We start from the raw sequence: 22,522 nt of genomic DNA, 5'->3' as shown, positions 1-22,522 counted from the left end.
TGTTTTGTGCGCTAATCAGTAAGGGGCCCTTTTACTAAGGTGCACCTAAAAGTGGCCTGAGCTGATGCAGGCGCGTGTTTTGGACACGCGCTAGTCAATTTCCTCAGCGCGCCTGGAAAAAAGGCATTTTTTTGTGCCGGAAAATGGACGTGCGGGAAAATTAAAGCCGGTGTGCGTCCATTTTCGGCCTGAGACCTTACCGCTACCCACTGACTTAGCAGTAAGGTCTCATGCGCTAATCGGGCGGCAAGGGTTCAACGCGCCAATTACTGCTGGGTAAGCGCCACGTGGCAGAAAATATTTTCTATCGTGTGTTTTGGGCGCATACCAAAAATGGAATTACCGCCCGGGGCATGTGGTAGCCGGGTGGTAGTGCCAATTTGACGCATACTGGACGCGCGTAGGCACCTACGTGCCTTTGTAAAAGGGCCCCTTAGTGAAGCTACATTGCTGCACGCTGATTAATGGGTGGCGGGCAGGGGGGCAGGAGGGACAAAATTCCCCGGGCTGCCACCGCAGTCCCACCCGCACTCCGACGTCGACCGTCTGCCCCCTGCATTGAAATCGCAGTCTCACCTCCGTGAAAGCAGCGCTGCAGGCAGCAGAACGCCTCCATTCGGCCCTCCTTCCCTCCCTGTGTCCCGCCCTCGTCTGACATAACTTCCATGAGGGCAGGACACAAGGAGGGAAGCAGATTTCAATGCAGGCTACCCGGCCCAGTGGCGGACGGAGGGGGGGAGCGGCGGCGACCTCGGGAGGGGTGGAGGGGGGAGCAGTGGCTGCAGTGATCTTGGGGGGGGGGAGGGGTGGCGACCTCGGGGGGGGGGGGAGGAGGGAGCGGCGGCGGCGACCTCGGGGAGGTGGGGCCCCGTGGCCGCCCTTGCCCCGGGCCAGTCTCTTGGTGGCCCTGGTGGCAGTAAAGGCTCACATGCTAATGGCAAAATTAGTGCATGGCCATTAATACAAAAAATAAAAAATTCGGCCATTTTAATCCAGTGGTAAAAATAATGCCGAATAGGTACGATTAGTAAAAGGGCCCCTAAATTACCTGGACAAATTCTTTCAATATCAGCCTCTAGTAATATAAAGGATCATATCCACAAACGGAAAACAGAGTAATGGGCTCATATTTTCCCAGTCCATCACCACACACTACAAGGGAAAAAAAGAAATAATCACGGTTTTAATCTAATTAAGTGTTCTGAACCATAGTAGACAGTATTGAATTTGACATAGCAAAGGAAAATAATTAACTTAATATTGCTGTTTTTACTTCTCCTGCAATCCCCTGTAACAGCAACTCACCCGCCACGATATGCAAAGTGGTTTTCACCAGCCTGTTGTGAAATCATTAGCTAACCTTTGCTGCTGAGTCCTGGCATTCAAAGTAATTACAAAGCTTATGTTCCATTCACCGCTCAATTTCAGGGACCCTTCTACGTCGGCGTCCGTCAGCATCCCCCTTAATGCCATCTGCAGGAATAAACAGAATGAGTGGCTGTCCAAAGAGCAGAAATCATGAGCGCTTAGCTAAAAGGTAACATGAACCAGTAGCGTGAACATGGAAAAGCTATGCATCTTGCATGAAGACAGAATTGATACAAATGTTTACAGTACAATTTCATGTAACGTGTTGTGTTATTGCTCTTTGTATATGCATGCATTAATTTTCAATAAAAAGGAATGCTAAAATGGAGCTGGGATATTATAAATAACTAATTAACTTCTGCAGTGCCTTAGCGAGGGTGGTTCGCCACTGCGCACCCTCCCCCCCCAGGTGCAGCACGGTCCACCCCCCCTTGGCGTGTGCACCCCCCCCTGGCGTGCGCACCCCCCCTCCAGAGCGCATTCTTACCAAAGGGGGCGGGCGGGAGGGCCGCTCCGCCCCGAGTGCACGTCGCTGGGAGCTGCGTCGGCTTCGCTGGTTCCCTGCTCTCTCTGCCCCGGAACAGGAAGTAGCCTGTTCTGGGGCAGAGAGAGCACTGAACCAGCGGAGCCGACAGCCCCCCAGCGGCGTGCACCCGGGGCGGACCGCCCCAACGCCCCCCCTTCCTACGCCACTGAACTTCCATAAGGCACTGAAGACACATCTGTTTAATACGACATACCATAAAGACTTTTAATTGGAACTGTAATTCACCATCATTTACTTAACGATAGGATTACTCTCTCCCTATACCGTATTGTTTAATTTTAATAAGCAATCCATGTTCAATATGTGAAACCATTTGTATATTTTCCCCCTTTTTGCCCGACTGTTCATTTAGCATTCATGTTCTATATATATAACCAATTGTATATGTATTCTGAAATGACATAAGTCATGACGGATAAATTGTAAGCCACATTGAGCCTGCAAATAGGTGGGAAAATGTGGGATACAAATGTAACAAATAAATAAATGGAACATATATAGGGCCTGATGTGCTAATATTAGCTATTAATGAACATAAACCCCCAAATTCTATAAACTTGAGCACTCAACTTTATTTTTAACACGCAAAGTTGTGCACCTAAATTATAGAATAAGGTCAGTAGCGCTTGTAACTACATATACATAGGGTGACTGATTTTACATTATGATGAAAAAAACAGTATGGGCTGTTAATCCTAAACAGATAATCTAATACTCCAGAGAACTGAAAAACAGCCGAACACAATCCAAAGGGTTGTGTGGAATGAATGTAAGGAAATTAGGAAAGTGGGAAATACCCTCAGAAACCAAGGCTTCTGCCAAGGTCTAATCAACAAGATACTGTTATCTATAAAAGACTTTGTGCCCGTGATCAAGTTTCTTTCATGGGGTAAATATTCCCTACTCCACTCATTCAAAAATGCCCATATAGGAGCATCATGCAAAATTGCCCATAATAGAGCACAAATTTTTTATACAAAAAAGCCCACAATAGAGCACAAATGTTAAAGATAACTGAGTAACAAAAACTGTTCAAGCTACAGCATGGCATGCATCAACTTAGCTTAATCAATGCTGGCTTGACAACCCCACAGTTCAACTGTTGATTTTCAACGGGGCCCGATTTGTTTCACCCATAACAGGGCTTCATCAGGAACCACTCAGTTGGATCATACTGTCGGTTGTAAGAGAAGCTTAGTCAGCTTGAGACCGATACCCCTGACAGTATGATCCAACTGAAACTTGATCACGGGCACAAAGTCTTTTATAGATAACAGTGTCTTGTTGCTTAGACCTTGGCAGAAGCCTTGGTTTCTGAGGGTATTTCCCACTTTCCTCATTTCCTTACATTCATTCCACACAACCCTTTGGATTGTGTCTGGCTGTTTTTCAGTTCTCTGGGGTGACTGATTTTACACCCATCCTGTACCTGGACTTGCTTGCTACACCCACTGTAACTACTACTACTACTTATCATTTCTATAGCGCTACTAGACGTATGCAGCACTGTACACTGGACATGAAGAGACAGTCCCTGCTCGAAACAGCTTACAATCTGGTTATCTCCCGCTGAATATCCCCGGTTAGAGGCTGCAGCTATCCAGTTACATTGCGTAATATAACCGGCTACCCGCCGATTTCTAAAGTGGGTTTAGCGGCCATGTTTGGCCGCGTCAAACCCTGGAATATCATTGGCTGGTTTGAAGATAATCGGCTAAGTCTGAACATCGTCTTAACCGGTAATCTTCAAACCAACCAAAAATAACCCGGATATTCAGTGCTGGTCACCGGAAACAGCCAGCGCTGAATATCTGGGCTTAGCGCAGACCCTGGGAGTTAGCCAGTCTAACTTCCGCGGTTTGAATATTGGTCCCTTACTAATAAATAAATAAAATAAAAGCATATTTATTTTTATTGTGTACCTGAGGTGTAAGATGATGTCCCAGATGTTTGAAATCGGGTACTGAATGTTTCACTTCTGTGCTCATTTCAGAATTACCATTCAGGCCTAACTCTGTAAAAACGTCCATATTAGTAGTAAGCATTTTGCTATCACATTGAACTTCAATGTTGCTTTCATGCAAAGGTGAGACAAACCTATATCTGATGATGGTTATGTGTCTGCATCTCTTAACAGGAAGTACACTGGACGGGACAGCTACAGTCATATTATAAGTTACTTATCACAAGTATTCAGTCCCCAGAGGGGACTATTTCAAAGCTATTTTATACAAATAAAACAGTATAGAGATGGGACTTAGGAATCCATGGTTCCCAACAGTGGTGTACCAAGGGTGGGCGGTGGGGGCGGTTCGCCCTGGGTGCATGCTGTGCGCCTCTGCTGGTTCCCTGCTCCCTCTGCCCCGGAACAGGTTACTTCCTGTTCCGGGGCAGAGGGAGCAGGGAGCCAGTGGAGCCGACAGGCGTGCGGCTGCTCTCTGCACCCTCCAGCAGCCAAGAATGCACGGGGGGGGGGGGGGCGTCGTGCTGCACCCTGGGGGGACGGACGCCGCTGCACCTGGGGGGGGGGGTGCGCAGTGGCGATCTGCCCTGGGTGGCAGCCGACCTAGGATCACCACTGGTTCCCAACAGATAGGAAAAGGGGCAGTGAGGATGGTGCCTAAGAGAGGACAAGGATCTGATGGAGGAGAGTGAAGGGCTGCTCAAAAGGGGACCTGATGGGGGAGGAAATGGAGAACCAACAGGGAAGAGATGGGGGGAACCTGATGAGGAAGGCTCTAGGCTTATGGGCAGAGCTGGAACTAAGGTGGGGTGAAGAGGGGCTTTTGCCCCAAGTGCTGTCCTTTAAATGGCATTTCCAGTGCTGTAGGGTAGGGGAAGGAGGAGAGGCTGGAGCAGTGGTCAGTGGGCGTATTTTTTTGCAGTACACTCTGGGCACTGAAATAGCTCATTTTGGCCTAAAGGAATAAGTTTGATATGATGGAGGAGGAAGAGAAAGTCAAGATAAACTAGGGTTGCTGTTGGGTGAAGAGGACGGTGGAGGGAGGATAAAACTGTTGCTGGGGTAGGGAGAGGGAAGGAGACAGAAAGCAGATGCTCGGGGAGAAAGAACACTGGGGTTGGAGGTGGGGAGGAGGAAGAAGAGGGAAAGAGAAAAAGAGAAAGCATGGGGGCTTGGAATACAGAATGGAAATGAAGGAGAAAAATGGAGAGCTCTAGGGTCAGGGGCATCCCCTGCTCCTGCACGCATACGCCTACTGTGCCTCTCACACCTGCAGCAACACATACACATATACTGTACACCCTATGGGAGCAATTCTATAACTGGGCATCTGTTTGGGCAGGGGGAGCATATCAGCTCCTGTGTGCACAGAATCTTTTATAGAATACTAGTGTAAGTTGGAAGAAATGTGTATAAATTTAGGCACACCCATTTAAACCAGGTCTATGGCAGGTGTAAATGGGCATGGCTAAATGCAGCATTTAAGCACATAACTTACAGTATTCTCTAAGTTGTGTGCATAAATAAGAGACATGCCCATGTCCCACTCATACACCGCCCATGCGTACGCCCCCCCCCCCCCTTGCATTTATGCACTAGGGCAGCGATGGGCATATGTTCTAGAACATCGCTGTGGCACAGCTTGGATTCTGTGAATATTTGTACAGTTTGGGTTACATTCTATATATATTGCCTAAAAAAAAGTTAAGCACAGTTTATAGAATAGTGCTTACGCCTGGAAATTGCGCTGAAATTTAGGAACGGCCATTTGCACCAAACTGAAATTCGTGCATCCCCATTGTTCTATAACTATGGGCGTAAATTTTAAGAATGCCCCTGTTCCGCCCTCATTCTGCCCGTGACCCTCCCATTTCTATGCCCTCTTTTTGAACTCGTGCCTAAATTTACGCAAGTGTATTGCAACTAAATCTAATTAGTGCCAAAAACTGCTTTTTAGCAAGCCAATAACTAAGTTATTGTGTGGAGAGTTTTAAACGTTTGAAGTGCTTATTTGGCCTCCTAGATATTGAACTAGTCCCAGCCTTGGTCCCACTAAACCAATACATTTGATTGTCAGCCTGGTTCTCACTCCAAGAGGCAAGCACTAGACAGCTGCCTAGGCAGACACTTGAATTAAGAGTTACATGTGCAGTTTATAAAATAGGTTCATTTGCACATGTACTTAAATAATCTAAGTGCAGATGTTTACATCTGCTCATGAGTAGGTGTAAATGTCCACACCTACAAGGCCCTTATATGTCTTCATAAAATATCACCTAAGTAGCCACCTACTTGCTGTCTTAGCCTAGGCACCATGTTATAAAATGAACCCCCCCCCCCCCCCCATGCCCAGAGAAAAGAGAATATTGCACTAACAGAAACAGAGCCAAGCAGCCAAATGGGGTGGGCCACTGGCACTACAGCCCTACCACTATTTTGCCCAACACCACATCAGCAATTAGAGAACCTAGTTTAATTTAATTTCATGAAATGTCTTCCATGCCACAACTTTCAGTCAAAGGCCATACAGAGAACTTGGAGGCAAGCTGAGACAAGACATTGGTTTGTTTGGCCCCTAATACCACAATACTGATGAACAGCAAAAAATAGACCCAAAGGGTAAAACTCTACAATTCTTTATATATGGGTCTAGTCCTCAGAGACCGAGGGTTAACCAAGGTCTGACCTGCAAGACTCCAGTATCTACATGAGATTATAGTGTCTGCGGTCCAAACTCTTTCATAGGGTAATATTATTCCCATATCATTTTTTTAATTATATCAAGAAAATCATTCATTTTGCTGAATATTGCACTATAAATAAATAGCAGTGAAAACTTCAAAAAAACACTTAGCTTTCACTGAAGTGACTCTTTTCAAATGTATACGCCAGGGGCGTAGCCACGGGTGGGCCTGGGTGGGCCCAGGCCCACCCAGCAGTGGAGGCAGCGGAGCGGAGGGAGCAGGCTGAGCTCCGATCCCGCATCTGCCTCCCCAGCCTACCACTGCCCCGCCCCCCGCCGTACCTTTAAATATTACAGTTTTGCTGGAGTCGCGGGCAGCCGGCATTGAAGACATCGGCAGGCTTACGCCGGTTCCAGCAGCCTTCCCTCTTCCCTCGTTGCAAGTCGGATGATGGCTCCGCCCTCGTAGATACAGGAAATACGTCAGAAGAGGGCGGAGCCATCATCCGACTTGCAACGAGGGAAGAGGGAAGGCTGCTGGAACCAGCGTAAGCCTGCCGATGTCTTCAATGCCGGCGGCCCGCGACTCCAGCAAAACTGTAATATTTAAAGGTACGGCGGGGGGGGGGGCAGGAAGGAAACAGGGCAGACGGGAGAGGAGGGTTGCTGCACATGGTGGAAGAAGGGGGGAGGAGGGTTGCTGGATATGGTGGAAGAAGGGGGGAGGAGGGTTGCTGGATATGGTGGAAGAAGGGGAGAGGAGGGTTGCTGGATGGAGGGAAGGGGAGAGGAGGGTTGCTGGACATGGTGGAAGAAGGGGAGAGGAGGGTTGCTGGATATGGTGGAAGAAGGGGAGAGGAGGGTTGCTGGATATGGTGGAAGAAGGGGGGAGGAGGGTTGCTGGATATGGTGGAAGAAGGGGAGAGGAGGGTTGCTGGATGGAGGGAAGGGGAGAGGAGGGTTGCTGGACATGGTGGAAGAAGGGGAGAGGAGGGTTGCTGGATGGAGGGAAGGGGAGGGGAGGGTTGCTGGACATGGTGGAAGAAGGGGAGAGGAGGGTTGCTGGATGGAGGGATGGGGAGAGGAGGGTTGCTGGATGGAGGGAAGGGGAGAGGAGGGTTGCTGGACATGGATGGAGGGAAGGACAGGGGAGAGGAGGGTTGCTGGACATGGATGGAAGAGAGGGAAGGGAGAGAGAAGAAATGCTGGACATGGATGGAGGGGATGGAAGAATGAGGAAGGAGATGAGATGAGGAAAAAGGAAGAGAGGAGAAAAACTGCACATGGTTGAAGAAAATAGGCAGAAGCTGGATCCACTAGACAGTCAAGTCTGCAGAGGACCCAGCTTTTACTTATGGATATAGAGCAAGAAATGAAGAAGAAAGGAGGAAAGTAAAGAAATAAATGGAAAGGAAGCCCTGGAAACGGAGTTAAGAGGACAGATAGCAGCAGAATCGGATACTGGGCCAGCATGATCAGAAAAACAGTCACCAGACAACAAAGGTAGAAAAAAATCATTTTATTTTCATTATAGTGTTTGGAATATGTCCACTTTTAGAATCAGGTGCTCAACATTAAAAGTTTATATTTATTTACTTATTTATGGCATTTTATCCCACATTAAACATGAATTAAATTGGAACCTGGGATCATTTAATTTTTGTTTCCTGGAGACAGTAATGCATTGCCCCCCCCCCCCCCAGGCTCTCTCCCCGGCTATAGCCAGCTCTGCAATTTTGAGGGGAGGTGCACAGGTGGATGGGGGGGGTGCAGAGGTGGACCGGGGAGAGAGCCTGTTGTTAAACATTTACCAGCACACCACTGTCTAGTGCCCACCCATCCAACCTGTTGGCCCACCCAAAAATTGACTTCTGGCTACGCCACTGGTATACGCGCCGGCTACGCGTATACATGTGAAAAGAGTTTGGGCCTGTTAAGAATTGGTCTCAATACTCGTGTTTAAGCGTGGTCAAGTGACACCCCGGTTTAATACCTATATTGGGCAAAACCTGAAGAAGCCTGTAAGAAGGCGAAACGATAAGGGCCCCGTTGTTAATCTAATTAGAGGGGTTATCAAGTCACTTCAGTGAAAGCTAAGTGGTTTTTTTGAAGTTTTCACTGCTATTTATTTATAGTGCAATATTCAGCAAAATGAATGATTTTCTTGATATAATTAAAAAAATGATATGGGAATAATATTACTCTATGAAAGAGATTGGACCGCAGACACTATAATCTCATGTAGATACTGGAGTCTTGCAGGTCAGACCTTGGTTAACCCTCGGTCTCTGAGGGCTATACCCATATATAAAGAATTGTAGAGTTTTACCCTTTGGGTCTATTTTTTTGCTGTTCATCAGTATTGTGATATTAGGTTACGGAAGCAAGAAGAACAGCTTATACTGTGTTTTTGAGACAAACATTTTTGTTTGGCCCCTCCAACCAGTAAGTTCACTGCCTCTTCTGTAGATTCCTACCCTGTTTTTGCTGCTTCATTATAGCACTGATTTCCTTTGGCGAGCCAGATACTAGTAGAGTGTCTGAGTTGTCAGCTCTTCTGAGAAGGTTCTCATGTTGCTTCTGTACGCTAAGATATGTGATGAACATCTCTCCCGCAACCATCTGCACCGAGCTTGCATTCATCACACGGAGGCTCAAGAAAGCCTGAAAACAGAGAGAGAGAGAGACACACACAACTGTTTACATCCCCAGGTCAGAAATACTAACATGAACAACATTTACAGGCAGTACAAACACAGGTAAAAAGATGCCGATTTAAAGGAAGGACCTGAACAGAAGCCGGAATGCCAGACTGCAGCATCCATGTGCAGTTCTGCTGGAAGTCCCCGCTGATGTATCTTCTTGTTTTAGTGCTCTGGATCTGTGTTCTGGCTGTTATCAGGTGAGAGCCATACTGCATCTTCATATGCAAGTCTTTTATGTCTTTCAGGTTCAGCATAGCCTGCATATGACAAAATCAAGAAACGCACACGTGTTTACAAACTAATGGTTGTCTGGGCATGTACAGTGCAACCTCAGAGTTAGAGGCTACTGTCAGGAAGTAACCTGTTCCAGGGCAGAGGGAGCAGGGAACCAGCGGAGCCGACAGGCACGTGGCTGCTCTCTGCACCCCCCCAGCAGCGTGCACCCGGGATGGACCGCCCCCACCGCCCGCCCTTGGTACGCCGCTGCAGGCATTACTATGGAGTATCTATTCCCACTTAATAAAAATAGATACATTTGTACAGCTGTGGAATCGCCAGCATGGAAAAGGCACAACAATAGGGTGGAGGATCCAAAACAGGCAAGGGGAGATGTATGAGAGTACTGGGGAACACTGTTCCTTCTAAGCTGAGTGGCAGTCCTCCAGTGGGGAGTGCTGTTCAATATTGTGTTTTCAGTGAGACAGGCAGATTCCCTGGAATCCTGAGAACTAGCCTGTCCCTCACTATTAAAAATTGATAGTGAAATGGCGTCACCCATTGGCAGGACTGTAGGTGGAGGACTCCTGCTCAGCTTCGAGGGAACAGTGTTAGGAAAGTAGAGTTTTTTTTAATAGTTTCTACCTAATATACACCTATTTTATTTTATTATGATTATTATTTTTTGCATTGGGGTGTTTTGTGGGTGTTTATTGGGTGAAATCTAAAATTAGAAGCCCTATATGTAACACACAGTATGCAGGAAGCTGAACCGTGATAATATCGTGGTTGAAGATTTGAGAAGACAAAATACCACTAACTAAGGGGGTCTTTTACTAAGGCGTGCTCACGTTTTTGGCACATGCTAAAATTGTAGGCGCACTAAACGTTAGAGACGCCAATGCATTCCTAACGTTTAGCACGCCCACAATTTTAGCGTGCGCTAAAAACGTGAGCGCGCCTTAGTAAAAGACCCCTAAATAAATAAATAACATGTTTTAATATTTATTTGGATTTTGCTCATACCATTTTCAATAGTAGCTCAAGGTGAGTTACATTCAGAAGTATTTATTACAGATTTTAAGAATTTAAGCTTACTCTTTTATCTCATTTTTGTTTGCTATTTAGGATATTATATTTTTACACTGCATAAGGTTAGTTTTCCTTTTAGAAACCATCATTTCCCCTGGATTATTCCGATAACCAGACTAATAGTAACCCAATGTGAAACTGCCGAGCAAGGATTGTACTAACTCTTCAAATTTCAGATTTGAAAGTATTCTCAATCAGATCACACGTTTTACAGAAGTTTCTTCAAAATATGAACATGCAAGTAAAATCAAATTGCACTTTAGACATAAGACATAAGCATCGCCACACTGGGACAGACCAAAGGTGGCCAATCCAGGTCACAATCACCTGACAAGATCCACGGAGCAAAGCATTTTGTACTGCTTGTCCCAGGAATAGTGGATTTTTCCCTACGTCCATTTAATAACTTTCTATGGCCTTTTTCTTCAGGAAGCTGTCCAAACCTTTCTTAAACTCTGTTAAGCTAACCGCCTTAACCACATTCTCTGGCAACGAATTCCAGAGTCGAATTACACGCTGAGTAAAGAAAACGTTTCTCTTATTTGTTTTAAACTTACTGCATCAACTCAGTAACTGAAGAAAGTAGCATGTCCTGTTCAACTGCAGCATTTCCAACTGCCCAAACTGGCAAATGTGCTAATCAACATGTATCTAAGATTTTATTTTGGAATGCCAATGGAATTATTTCCATGGTGCTTCTTTACATACTGGTAAATGTATCTTCAATGTAGCACTGCTCACTTCGTTGTTTCTAGGATTGTACAGAAACGTTATGTTCTTCTCATGAAGTGGAGAAATATAACAGCAAAAGACAGAGAAAGTCAGAAAAAGAGAGAATACTATCAGTGGTGTACCAAGGGTGGGGTGGTGGGGCGGTCCACTCCGGGTGCATGCTGCAAGGGGGTGAACAGCCGAGCGGCTGTCAGCTCTGCCGGTTCCCTGTTCCCTCTGATGTCACTTCCTGTTCCGGGGCAGGGAGCCGGCAGAGCCAACAGCCGTGCGACTGCTCCCTGCACCCCCAAGAGGTGATGCGCCGGAGGGGGAGGGGTGGAGGTGATGCACCAGGGGGGGGTGCGCAGCGGTGATCCGCCCCGGGTGGCAGCCGACATAGGAACGCCACTGAATACTGTCTATATTGATAACCACCAAATTCAAAAATGGAAAGTGCCAAAAAATGACAGCCATTGACATTTATTAATTTATTTCTAAAAATGAAGGGGGCAGTACAGGCAACCTATCCTAAACCAGATTGCTATATGCGGGACTCAGACCGTACAAGCCAGCCCAGCACCGACCTTAGTTGATGCAGCCAGAGTTGCCCTCTAAGCACCACTTGACAGGCAAACACATTTGCAACCCTTGAAGTTTTGTTTTTCATATCATATATTTTCTCTAATTAGAACATGAATGATATAAAAAAACAAAACTTAAAGGGTTGCATATATGTTTCAATGTTAAGTAGCGCTTAGACCACTAAGGAGGGTGCTGGGCTGGCTTGTACGGTCTGAGTCCCACATATAGCAATCCGGTTTAGGATGGGCTGGAGAGAGGTTTGACAGAAACTCCAGTAATCTGAAATGTGAGGTCAATGCCGGGCAGACTTTTACGGCCTGTGTCCCGCAAATTTCATGACAGATTTGGATAGGCTGGAGTGGACTTTGACGGCAAATCTAGTAGTTAGAACATAAGGAAAGAGCCGGGTAGACTTCTATGGTCTATGTCCCAGAAACACCAAAGAAAGACCATGATCAAGTATATAATATCACACTTATTATTGATTTAATCTTGAATTGATAATGAATGTGACTGTTGGGCAGACTGGATGGACCATTCAGGTCTTTATCTAACGTCACTTACTATGTTACTATGAAAGGCTCGCCTGATATTCAAGGGCACTTATCCTCATAGTGCTGCTGAATATCCTCTCTTACTGTTGCAGCACTGTGTGGTTTGCTCCAGGGTGTTCCATGGGCAGAGATGGGGAGGAGCTAGCAATTAGCTGAGCACCAGCCAGATTCAGTGCTAGTGCCCGCATAGCTAACCAGACAGATAGGACCACACAAAAGATAGTTCTATCTTTGAACACTTAGCTATGTGGGTGCTGGCACTGAGTGGCACAGTTATCAATGTGGACAACCATTAGGAGAAATTAGGCCTTACCTGATAATTTCCTTTCCATTAGTCCTTCCCACTGTTCCAGAACCTGTGGGATAACTGTGGCCATCAACCAGCAGGTGGCGAAAGAGAAATGAAAACTAAACTGAGACATCTCTCTCTTGGCATCCAGTCCAGCTCTTCAGTATTTATGTAGACGAGCAGTAAGGAGAAACTCAGAACAAACTAAACAACGTGCTAACCTAACAGTAACCAGAGGAGCAAACATGTGGACTTCTCTCATCTGTGGACAACTTGTAGAGCACAAGAGATATGTAGGAAGCACCATGCAAGGTGACAGTCATCATTTGGCACATTACTTTGCACCAACTAAACATTTCAGAAACCTCGGGCAGGCTCCTGGAATAGTGGAATAGTGGGAAGGACTAATGGAAAGAAAATTATCAGATAATATTCAAAAGCAATCCCTAGAGTGTGTGGGATCGATTTAGAGAACCCAACGCCAATCCTTTCTGAAGATCTGCCTGGAGAAATGCTAGGATGTGCGCAATCTGAGCAGAGAAGGGAGATACTCTGTGCTCAGAACACCAGTCCTCGAACATCCTCCACACCCTCACATACGCCATGGATGTAGAGCATTTCTGAGTCTGAATCAAGGTAGCAATGACTGAATCAGAATAACCTTTTAATCTCAACTGCACCCTTTCAATGGTCAAGCTGTAAGATGAAAGGGGCACTGATCCTCCATGAGCACAGGACCTTGCTTCAGTAGTAGGTCATGCAAGCGTGAAAAATGGAGAGGACCCCCGTCCAGCAGTGGAATCAGGCCCATGTACCATGGCCTCCACAGCCAATCCGGGGCTATGAGAATTATTTGACACTAGGCACCAGAGACAGGAATCTGAAGACTCCAGATATGACTTTGCAGACTCAAACCACCCACAAAGCTCAACTGGGGACCAGTTAACCAACTGGACCTGGAACAAAGCACTCAGAACCACAGAATGAAAAGTATGTCTATCCACCTGCTGGAGACAGAAAATACTGAAGAGCTGGACTGGATGCCAAGAGAGAGAACTGAAAACTGAGCCGAAACATGTCTATCTCCACCTGCTGGTTGATGGTCACAATTATCCCACAGGTTCTGGAACAGTAGGAAGCTACATAATGGAAAGATGTGTTATTTTACCATTAATTCATGCCATTTTAACTCAGGTTTATTTTATGCAGTAAAACCTAGTTACTAATAATTGGGGTTATCACTTCACTAATATAATACATCTTAATGGTATTCCCACATTAATAACTTCCTCCTGAATATCATTTTCTGGGTTGGAGGCTGACCCAGATATTCACTGTTGGTACCCAGACTTGGCCCTGACACTGAATTATCCCAGTTAGATTCAGCCTGTAGTGGTTAGCGGCTTTAAAACTGCTGATCATCATGGGCTGAATACTGGGGGTTATATACCACCTTCCTGGTATCCTGCCATCCAAAGTGGTTTACAGCAAAATAAAACATGGTAAAAGCAATGCATAATCATTTTTTAAAAAAACATAAAATAAAATAAAATAGCATCTGTCTCCAGTCCCAATCCCTTACCCCATAGGAGCCAACTTTTCAAAATGATTGGGGGTGCTGAAATTTTTTTTTTACAGGTGGTGCATACCCCCTCCCTCTCCCCCCTCCTCCCCCTCCCTCTACTCTGAGTTCCAGACCCCCCTCCCTCTCCTCTGAGTTCCAGGCCCCCCCCTCTCCTCCGAGTGCCAGTCCAACCCCAGCCCGACCTCTTATCCCACAACAGTCCTCCGCCAGTCCGCCCTCGCCTTCCTGCATGCCGCCCAGAATTTTAAAAGTCATCTTACCTCGGGGTCCTGGTGGCAGCAGTGAAAGGTGAGCAGGCTCGGCGCTTCAGCCTTCCCTTCTCTCTCAGCTCTGGTCCCGCCTGCTCGCCTTTCACTGCTGCCGCCGGGACCCCGAGGTAAGATGACTTTTAAAATTCTGTGCGGCACGCAGTAAGGTGAGGGCGGGCCGGCGGAGGACTGTTGAGGGAGAAGAGGGTGGGCATTGGGCAGGTCAGGCTGGCAACTTCCGACTTCCAGCGAGGGGAAATATTGGGGGTGCTCGAGCACCCACAGCACCCACGGAGTCGGCGCCTATGCCGTACCCCGTTATTCCCCTCACTGGCAGATCTGGCCTGAAGAAATAAAAAGGACTGCCCAGTTTTCTTTTTTCCATTGTGATGGCTAGGCACACTTGTTTTATAGTTAGTAAGTTAAGTTTCATGGATATCTATTTTTGTTTCGATATTTTATGTTCTTTTTTTTAACTTCTCCGTTTTTGTGACTTGTACACCACATGCTTTTTACATTCTGTTTTCCCTCCGGGGTCAAATTAAATTATGGATCTGTCATCTTGGCTCTGCTGTACTTCTGACATAACATGACCTAGAATAAGTGAACAACATACCTCTACATCAATTGTATCTTCTGTTAAAAATGCCAACATGGTCCCCAGGGTGTGTGAGAGCTTGTAGTTAAGTGAAACATGGTCTGGCTCTTCAACAAATCTCAGTTCTTCAGTTATCTATTTTGTTAACAATCAAAAAACAGGAAATAAAAGCTAACTGGGAACATGATGCAACCATGTGCTGACAATGTATTACACACTGCATATCCAAACATATAATATATACAGTATTATATACAGGACAGTGCTATACATCTTATGTACAGTTCTATTGTAATGCATGTGTAGTATATTTAATACATTATGTGATACTTATGGAGTTATTAAGTCTCACAGGGGGATAGTTACTAAAGGTGTAGTAAAAGCTGGTGTTCTACCACACTTTAGTTCACAGAGGAGTCACTGAATTCTGATTATGTAGCAGCACAGATTAGTAACTCCCACAGGACAGGAATGATAAACCTCAACAGATGCATTATTCTGCTCCCCAGGAACAGAGGTTGCAACTGCCATTTTGATTCTAGAGCCAGCTCTACCCTACCCTAGCCCCCGTGCCGCCGAGAGACAGAGCCGGGTCTGGGGAAGCTACCACCACCCCCCTACTCAAGACACAGCCGTGACCCCCTCCACCCCTCACTCACTCAGGCCGCCCCGCCCCTTCCCTTCCTGCATCAGTGCATCTGCTCCTCCTAAGCCTCCAAGGGGGGCCCGACGCCAGGGTCTATCTTTTTCATAAGTACATAAGTAGTGCCATACTGGGAAAGACCAAAGGTCCATCTAGCCCAGCATCCTGTCACCGACAGTGGCCAATCCAGGTCAAGGGCACCTGGCAAGCTCCCCAAACGTAAAAACATTCCAGACAAGTTATACCTAAAAATGCGGAATTTTTCCAAGTCCATTTAATAGCGGTCTATGGACTTGTCCTTTAGGAATCTATCTAACCCCTTTTTAAACTCCGTCAAGCTAACCGCCCGTACCACGTTCTCCGGCAACGAATTCCAGAGTCTAATTACACGTTGGGTGAAGAAAAATTTTCTCCGATTCGTTTTAAATTTACCACACTGTAGCTTCAACTCATGCCCTCTAGTCCTATTATTTTTGGATAGCGTGAACAGTCGCTTCACATCCACCCGATCCATTCCACTCATTATTTTATACACTTCTATCATATCTCCCCTCAGCCGTCTCTTCTCCACGCTGAAAAGCCCTAGCCTTCTCAGCCTCTCTTCATAGGAAAGTCGTCCCATCCCCACTATCATTTTCGTCGCCCTTCGCTGTACCTTTTCCAATTCTACTATATCTTTTTTGAGATACGGAGACCAGTACTGAACACAATACTCCAGGTGCGGTCGCACCATGGAGCGATACAACGGCATTATAACATCCGCACACCTGGACTCCATACCCTTCCTAATAACACCCAACATTCTATTTACTTTCCTAGCCGCAGCAGCACACTGAGCAGAAGGTTTCAGCGTATCATCGACGACGACACCCAGATCCCTTTCTTGATCCGTAACTCCTAACGCGGAACCTTGCAAGACGTAGCTATAATTCGGGTTCCTCTTACCCACATGCATCACTTTGCACTTGTCAACATTGAACTTCATCTGCCACTTGCACGCCCATTCTCCCAGTCTCGCAAGGTCCTCCTGTAATCGTTCACATTCCTCCTGCGACTTGACGACCCTGAATAATTTTGTGTCATCGGCGAATTTAATTACCTCACTAGTTATTCCCATCTCTAGGTCATTTATAAATACATTAAAAAGCAACGAACCCAGCACAGACCCCTGCGGGACCCCACTAACTACCCTCCGCCACTGAGAATACTGGCCACGCAATCCTACTCTCTGCTTCCTATCTTTCAACCAGTTCTTAATCCATAATAATACCCTACCTCCGATTCCATGACTCTGCAATTTCTTCAGGAGTCTTTCGTGCGGCACTTTGTCAAACGCCTTCTGAAAATCCAGATATACAATATCAACCGGCTCCCCATTGTCCACATGTTTGCTTACCCCCTCAAAAAAATGCATTAGATTGGTGAGGCAAGACTTCCCTTCACTAAATCCGTGCTGACTTTGTCTCATCAGTCCATGTTTTTGTATGTGCTCTGCAATTTTATTCTTAATAATAGCCTCCACCATCTTGCCCGGCACCGACGTCAGACTCACCGGTCTATAATTTCCCGGATCTCCTCTGGAACCCTTCTTAAAAATCGGAGTAACATTGGCTACCCTCCAGTCTTCCGGTACTACACTCGATTTTAGGGACAGATTGCATATTTCTAACAGTAGCTCCGCAAGTTCATTTTTTAGTTCTATTAATACTCTGGGATGAATACCATCAGGTAGTTTCTCCGACTCCCCCGCTTTTGTGTGCCGGGACCAGGTTATCGCATTAGCGTAATCACCTAGGTCCCGACAGGAGCAGGAGAGAGACAGACCCCCATTATGTAAGGCTTTTAATTTACCACAAGGTGTAACATTTTCCAGTTTGGACAAGTTCCTGGAGGAAAAGTCCATAGACTACTATTGAGACAGACATAGGGAAACCACTGCTTGCCCTGGGATTTGTAGCATGGAATCTTGCTACTATTTGGGGTTCTGGAATGTTGCTACTAATTGGGTTTTTGCCTGGCCGCTGTTGGGAACAGGATACTGGGCTAGATGGACCACTGGTCTGATCCAGTATGGTTCTATGTTCTTATTTGGTGTAATGTCCCCGTGATATGCGATATAATAAGGAGTGGTATGCTTTTGTGACATATTTTGTGAATTATGCTTTCTTTTCTTTACTGTATTTTTCTTCAGTGTTTTTATTGTAATTACAATAAAATAATTCAAAAGAAAGGTACTAAAAGGGGTGGGGTGGCCATAATAGTAGCAGCAGTAGTGCACCATAAGAGACTGTTATTCTTTTAGAATAACATTTTGGAAGCCCAACAACAAGTACATTTGCATTACCGTCACCAGTCTCTGCAGGAGCTGCTGCCGAGTTAATGATTTTGACTGTCATGACTTGGACCAATGATTTAGCTCTTCCTATTACAGCAGACCAGCTCCAGCATAGTTTCCATCTACAGCATATGCGTACTACCAGTGTACTACACTGGGAGTTACAATATATATTGATCATGCGATTGTACATATTGCCTCATTGTGCCTATCAAGCTCGATTTGGAACTACTGATCGTTGTCACAAGTGTGATCGCTCTGCAGCCACTTTGGGACATTTGTTTTGATCACTGGCTTTCGGCAGGCTGTTGGAATGCACGTGTCTCGCCTTTGCCACTGACATTGGACTCCCAAGCTGCCATCTTTGTTTTCTACATCGGATCTTGCTCATCCTATTTTTAAAAGGATTTACTGACTTTGCTTGACAGGCCCTTCTTGTAGGGAAATGGTGTATCCTTCAGCAGTGGCTGGTTCCCGATTGTTCTATTGTATCATACTGGAGAAATCTGATGATCATTCAGATCGCTTTTGAGCGCCAGGAGGTGCGCGACTTGAATACCCTTCAGGCCGCCGCTACACTACTATTTGGAAACCTTTTGTTGGACTTCATTAACTTTAGTGGCTTGTATTTGTGGGACCTACTGTTTTACCTGATCCCCAGAGTCACAGCCACTGTTGTGTCTATAATTGGGGTGGGAGGGAAGGGTTGGGGGGAGGTTGGGTGGGGGGCTGATTTAAGCATCTGAGGTTTGGGCTTGTTTGGTTGCGACATTGGTGACATTAGGTAGGGGGCACCTGAAACTGTTGGTGGGTATTAGTTTAGTTAACACATAGGACCCAAATACTTAGACCCCCCCCAAATAAAAATGACTGCAGACAAGAATGTAAAAGACAAGCAAATGCATTATTCAAATCTACTATAATAAAACTCACCCTCAACGTTCTGAGGACACTGACGTCAGTGAAGCCAAGCCCTGACTTCCTTCAAAAAGGTTCGAAGGTTCGTGGTGGTGAAGCCACCAAAATCGCTCCGGGCCCCGCCCTCGAGGGCGGAGCAATGGCAGAACAACGAAGGGGTTGGCAGGGAGGGAGGCAGGGAGGTGGGAAATCGCTACAGGCCCCGCCCTCACGTCAAACATCATGACGTTGGGGGTGGAGCAATGGCAGAACAACGAAAGGGTTGGCCAGGGAGGGAGGGGGGGTGTTGGCGACGAAAACCTTGCTAGCGCCCGTTTTATTTGCTCTGAAACGGGCCTCTTTTACTAGTCATAAATAAAAGTGGTCTGGGAGAATTATCCAACATGGAAAAGTCTGTTCCAAGAGACTGCTAGCACCCCTTTCTCCACATACCCTCCCTCCTGCACTTATGTGCATAGATTGCAAATCACCACCAACGTATTTACAGTAAGCACTGACACTCTACATGTTCAAAGCAGGTGAAAGACCTGGCTCATCTCCCAAGAAGAAGCAAATAACTAGCTAGTGACATCACAGCAGGACTTACTTATCTATTCCTACTCTGGCTAAAATCATTTTCATACACTTTTCTGACGCCAAATGCAGCTTTCTTTTAGTTCACTCTTATTTCTATCTAACTCCTACTACTGTATCTTATCTGTCCACAGGTTCCACCTCCCAGGGCCGCCGAGAGGGGGGGGACATGGGGGACAAAATTCCCCGGGCCCGGGCCTCCGGCGGGGGTCTGGCACCACTGCCGCAGTCCAGCCCGCCCACTGTTGCTCCCTGGCATTGAATTTAAGCACCTCACCTTCAAAAGCGCAGCAAGCAGCGGCAGACCACTCCTTCCTTCCGTGCCCCGCCCTCGCCTGACATAACTTCTGTGAGGGCGGGCCACAGAAGGAAGGTGTGGTCTGCCACTGCCTGCTGCGTCTTCGAAGGTGAGGCGCTTAGGGTCAGTGCAGAGAGCCCGGGGGTGGAGAGAAGGCCCGATGGCAGGTGGAGGGGGGGGCCCGGCGACCTCAGGTGGGGGGGGGCCCGGGGGGCAGCCTTGTCCCGGGCCTGGCCCAGTCTCTCAGCGGCCCTGCCACCTCCATTTACATCCTATGCTGTCTAGTAAGATGTTTCAATATGTATTATGTTGACATTGTCATACCTGCTTGCTGTCCATACTGAGCTGGATAAATCTCTGGTAGAGATCACCATTTCTTTCAGAAGTCACATTCACAGATGTTCTTGCTGGAATACCAAGGTCAGCAGCTGGCTGAAGGTTATGGGTTAGCAGTGCATCTAGCTCTCGTTTGTTCTAAGAACAGGGAAGAAATTTGAAGAACTGGGGAAAAATTGAATATAAAGGTAGACTGAACATGTCTCTGTGCAGTATCCTCTTAATTCTATAAACGTATGCACCCAATTCAATGCTTAAGGTACAAACTTGTGCGTGTAAGTTAAAGAATAACGTTAGTTGCACATGTAACTTAAATTAATAATTAGCTGCTAACTGGCATTAACTACCATCCAGCTGCTGGAGATAGAAAATATTGGGGAGCTGGACTGGATGCCAAGACAGATATGTCTCAGCCCAGTTTTCAGTTCTCTAGCTCCACCTGTTGGTTGATGGTTATAACTATTCCATAGGTTCTGGAATAGTGGGAAGCTATGTAATGGAAATATGCATTACCAAACACTAGTGACCTTATTTAGGCACTTCAGTAAACAGAGACACCCTCCCCCCATAAAATAAAGGATTTATTTTACTATCGTAGATACCTAGGTTGCTCCTTTCTTTAAGAGTTTGGAAATTTGAGACCAACTTATTCTTCAGGTATCCAAGGCAAAAAGTGACTTTTTTAGAGCAAATATATATTTCTGACACAGTAGGTAGCTCAGAAACTGCAAACTTTCCCAGTTTCATGTTCTATTACAACATGGCAGCTCACTGGGTAAATCAGATCCTTCTCAGAAGGGCACAGATCATATACTCACATCAGTAGTTTTCACGAAGAGAAGTCCTCGCACCATGCGTTCATCAATCATAATCACCATTTGAGAATCTAGGTTCACCTGGTTCACCATGAAGGATCCAGATCCGTTGACTTTTATTGGGAGTCCAAGATCCTACATTTAAGAAATGACCAGGAAATCATTTTCTGTGATTTTTATTTTGAAGTACAATGTCATTGCCCTGCTATTCTCACATAATACTTCATAATGTAGTCTGTTTATATTTCTGGCACTATTTTGGCTCCTTAGACTAGTAAGCTCTTTAATGTTTTTATATACACACATCTATATCTATCTATATATATACATCTCTCTCTCTCTATGTGTGTGTATATATATATATACACACACACACACACACACACACACACACACACACACATAGAGCTGGCCTGAGCCAGTTGGTGCAGCTGAAATCCTTCCTCTCTGGTCATTTACACAAATTCTCATACAAAAATCAGCACCAGCTTCTCCCATGTCTTTTGCTCCATCTGTCAACCTTGTTTGTATTGCTGCCCTCTATCTTCTCCAGCAAGTCCATACTCTGCTACAGCACTAGCCTCCACCACTTTCATTGGTAGGTTATTTAAGGCCTTCCTCTTTAATGTTTATTGTCAAGCGCTTCGACTTGTCTGACAAAAGAAGCGGAATATCCAATTCAATAAATGATAAACATTTTTTCCTACAGTTGCACTAAGTATAATTTATGTTCTAAAATACATTTGTCACAAGTTTTCTATTTACACCCCTTCCCATCATGATTTCCTTTCCACTAAAAATGCAATTTTGTCTCAATATACCACAGCGTTGTCCTAGCACAGGGGAGGCCAACCACAGTCCTCGAAGGCCACAACCCAGTCAGACTTTCAAGATTTCCAAAGTGAATATGCATGAGATTGATTTACATGTACTGCTTCCATTCTATGCAATGTCATGGTACCTGCACGACTTTGCATTTGTTTTCCAGAAGCATTGTCCACTGTAGTTTGTTTTCAACTTGAAGGTCTCCCTTGGCTTCAAATTCACACTTGCCCAATTTGAACTTTACATCGATATCATGCTTTAACCATCTTCCGACTCCGACGGACAGTCTGCTCTCTCTTGGAATTTCCTTCAAATTCTCTGGTTGAAACTCTGCTTTTGCTTTAAAATAGGCAAAGTTTTCATCCAATGTCAGGGCAGAGAGAAGCTCTGCTTGGCGGTCATTGATCTCAAGAAAACCATTGAGTTGCATCTCAGCTGGTATATCAAGATCCTGCCAATACACAAATTATACTTTTTAAGGATTGATATGTATTTGGTATCATTGTATAAACTCAAAAAAGGTAATAACTGCCATATTTGGGGGTCAGGAAAGGGGTTTCCCCTCCACTATGCAAATTAAAAAGATGTATACCACAGTTCAGCATTTGGAGTAACACAAAATGCAGCTAGACAAGAGA

General features: G+C 45.8%; 1 protein-coding gene across 1 annotated transcript in view; it reads right to left on the bottom strand.

Annotated features, from left to right (window-relative positions):
- LOC115476004 overlaps positions 1–22,522 on the bottom strand; it is a gene marked incomplete at its 5' end in the record, with an annotated part of 269,698 nt that overhangs the window by 69,767 nt on the left and 177,409 nt on the right. The window contains 8 exon segments of the mRNA XM_030212099.1: positions 1,361–1,473; positions 3,838–3,929; positions 9,039–9,225; positions 9,350–9,523; positions 15,160–15,276; positions 20,233–20,382; positions 21,063–21,194; positions 22,021–22,335. Coding sequence (XP_030067959.1) covers positions 1,361–1,473; positions 3,838–3,929; positions 9,039–9,225; positions 9,350–9,523; positions 15,160–15,276; positions 20,233–20,382; positions 21,063–21,194; positions 22,021–22,335 — 1,280 coding nt within the window.

Source organism: Microcaecilia unicolor, chromosome 8 (assembly GCF_901765095.1).
Source record: "Microcaecilia unicolor chromosome 8, aMicUni1.1, whole genome shotgun sequence".
NCBI lineage: Eukaryota > Metazoa > Chordata > Amphibia > Gymnophiona > Siphonopidae > Microcaecilia > Microcaecilia unicolor.
Note: the sequence above shows the minus strand (reverse complement) of the source record. Positions and strands in the feature narration are given on the sequence as shown.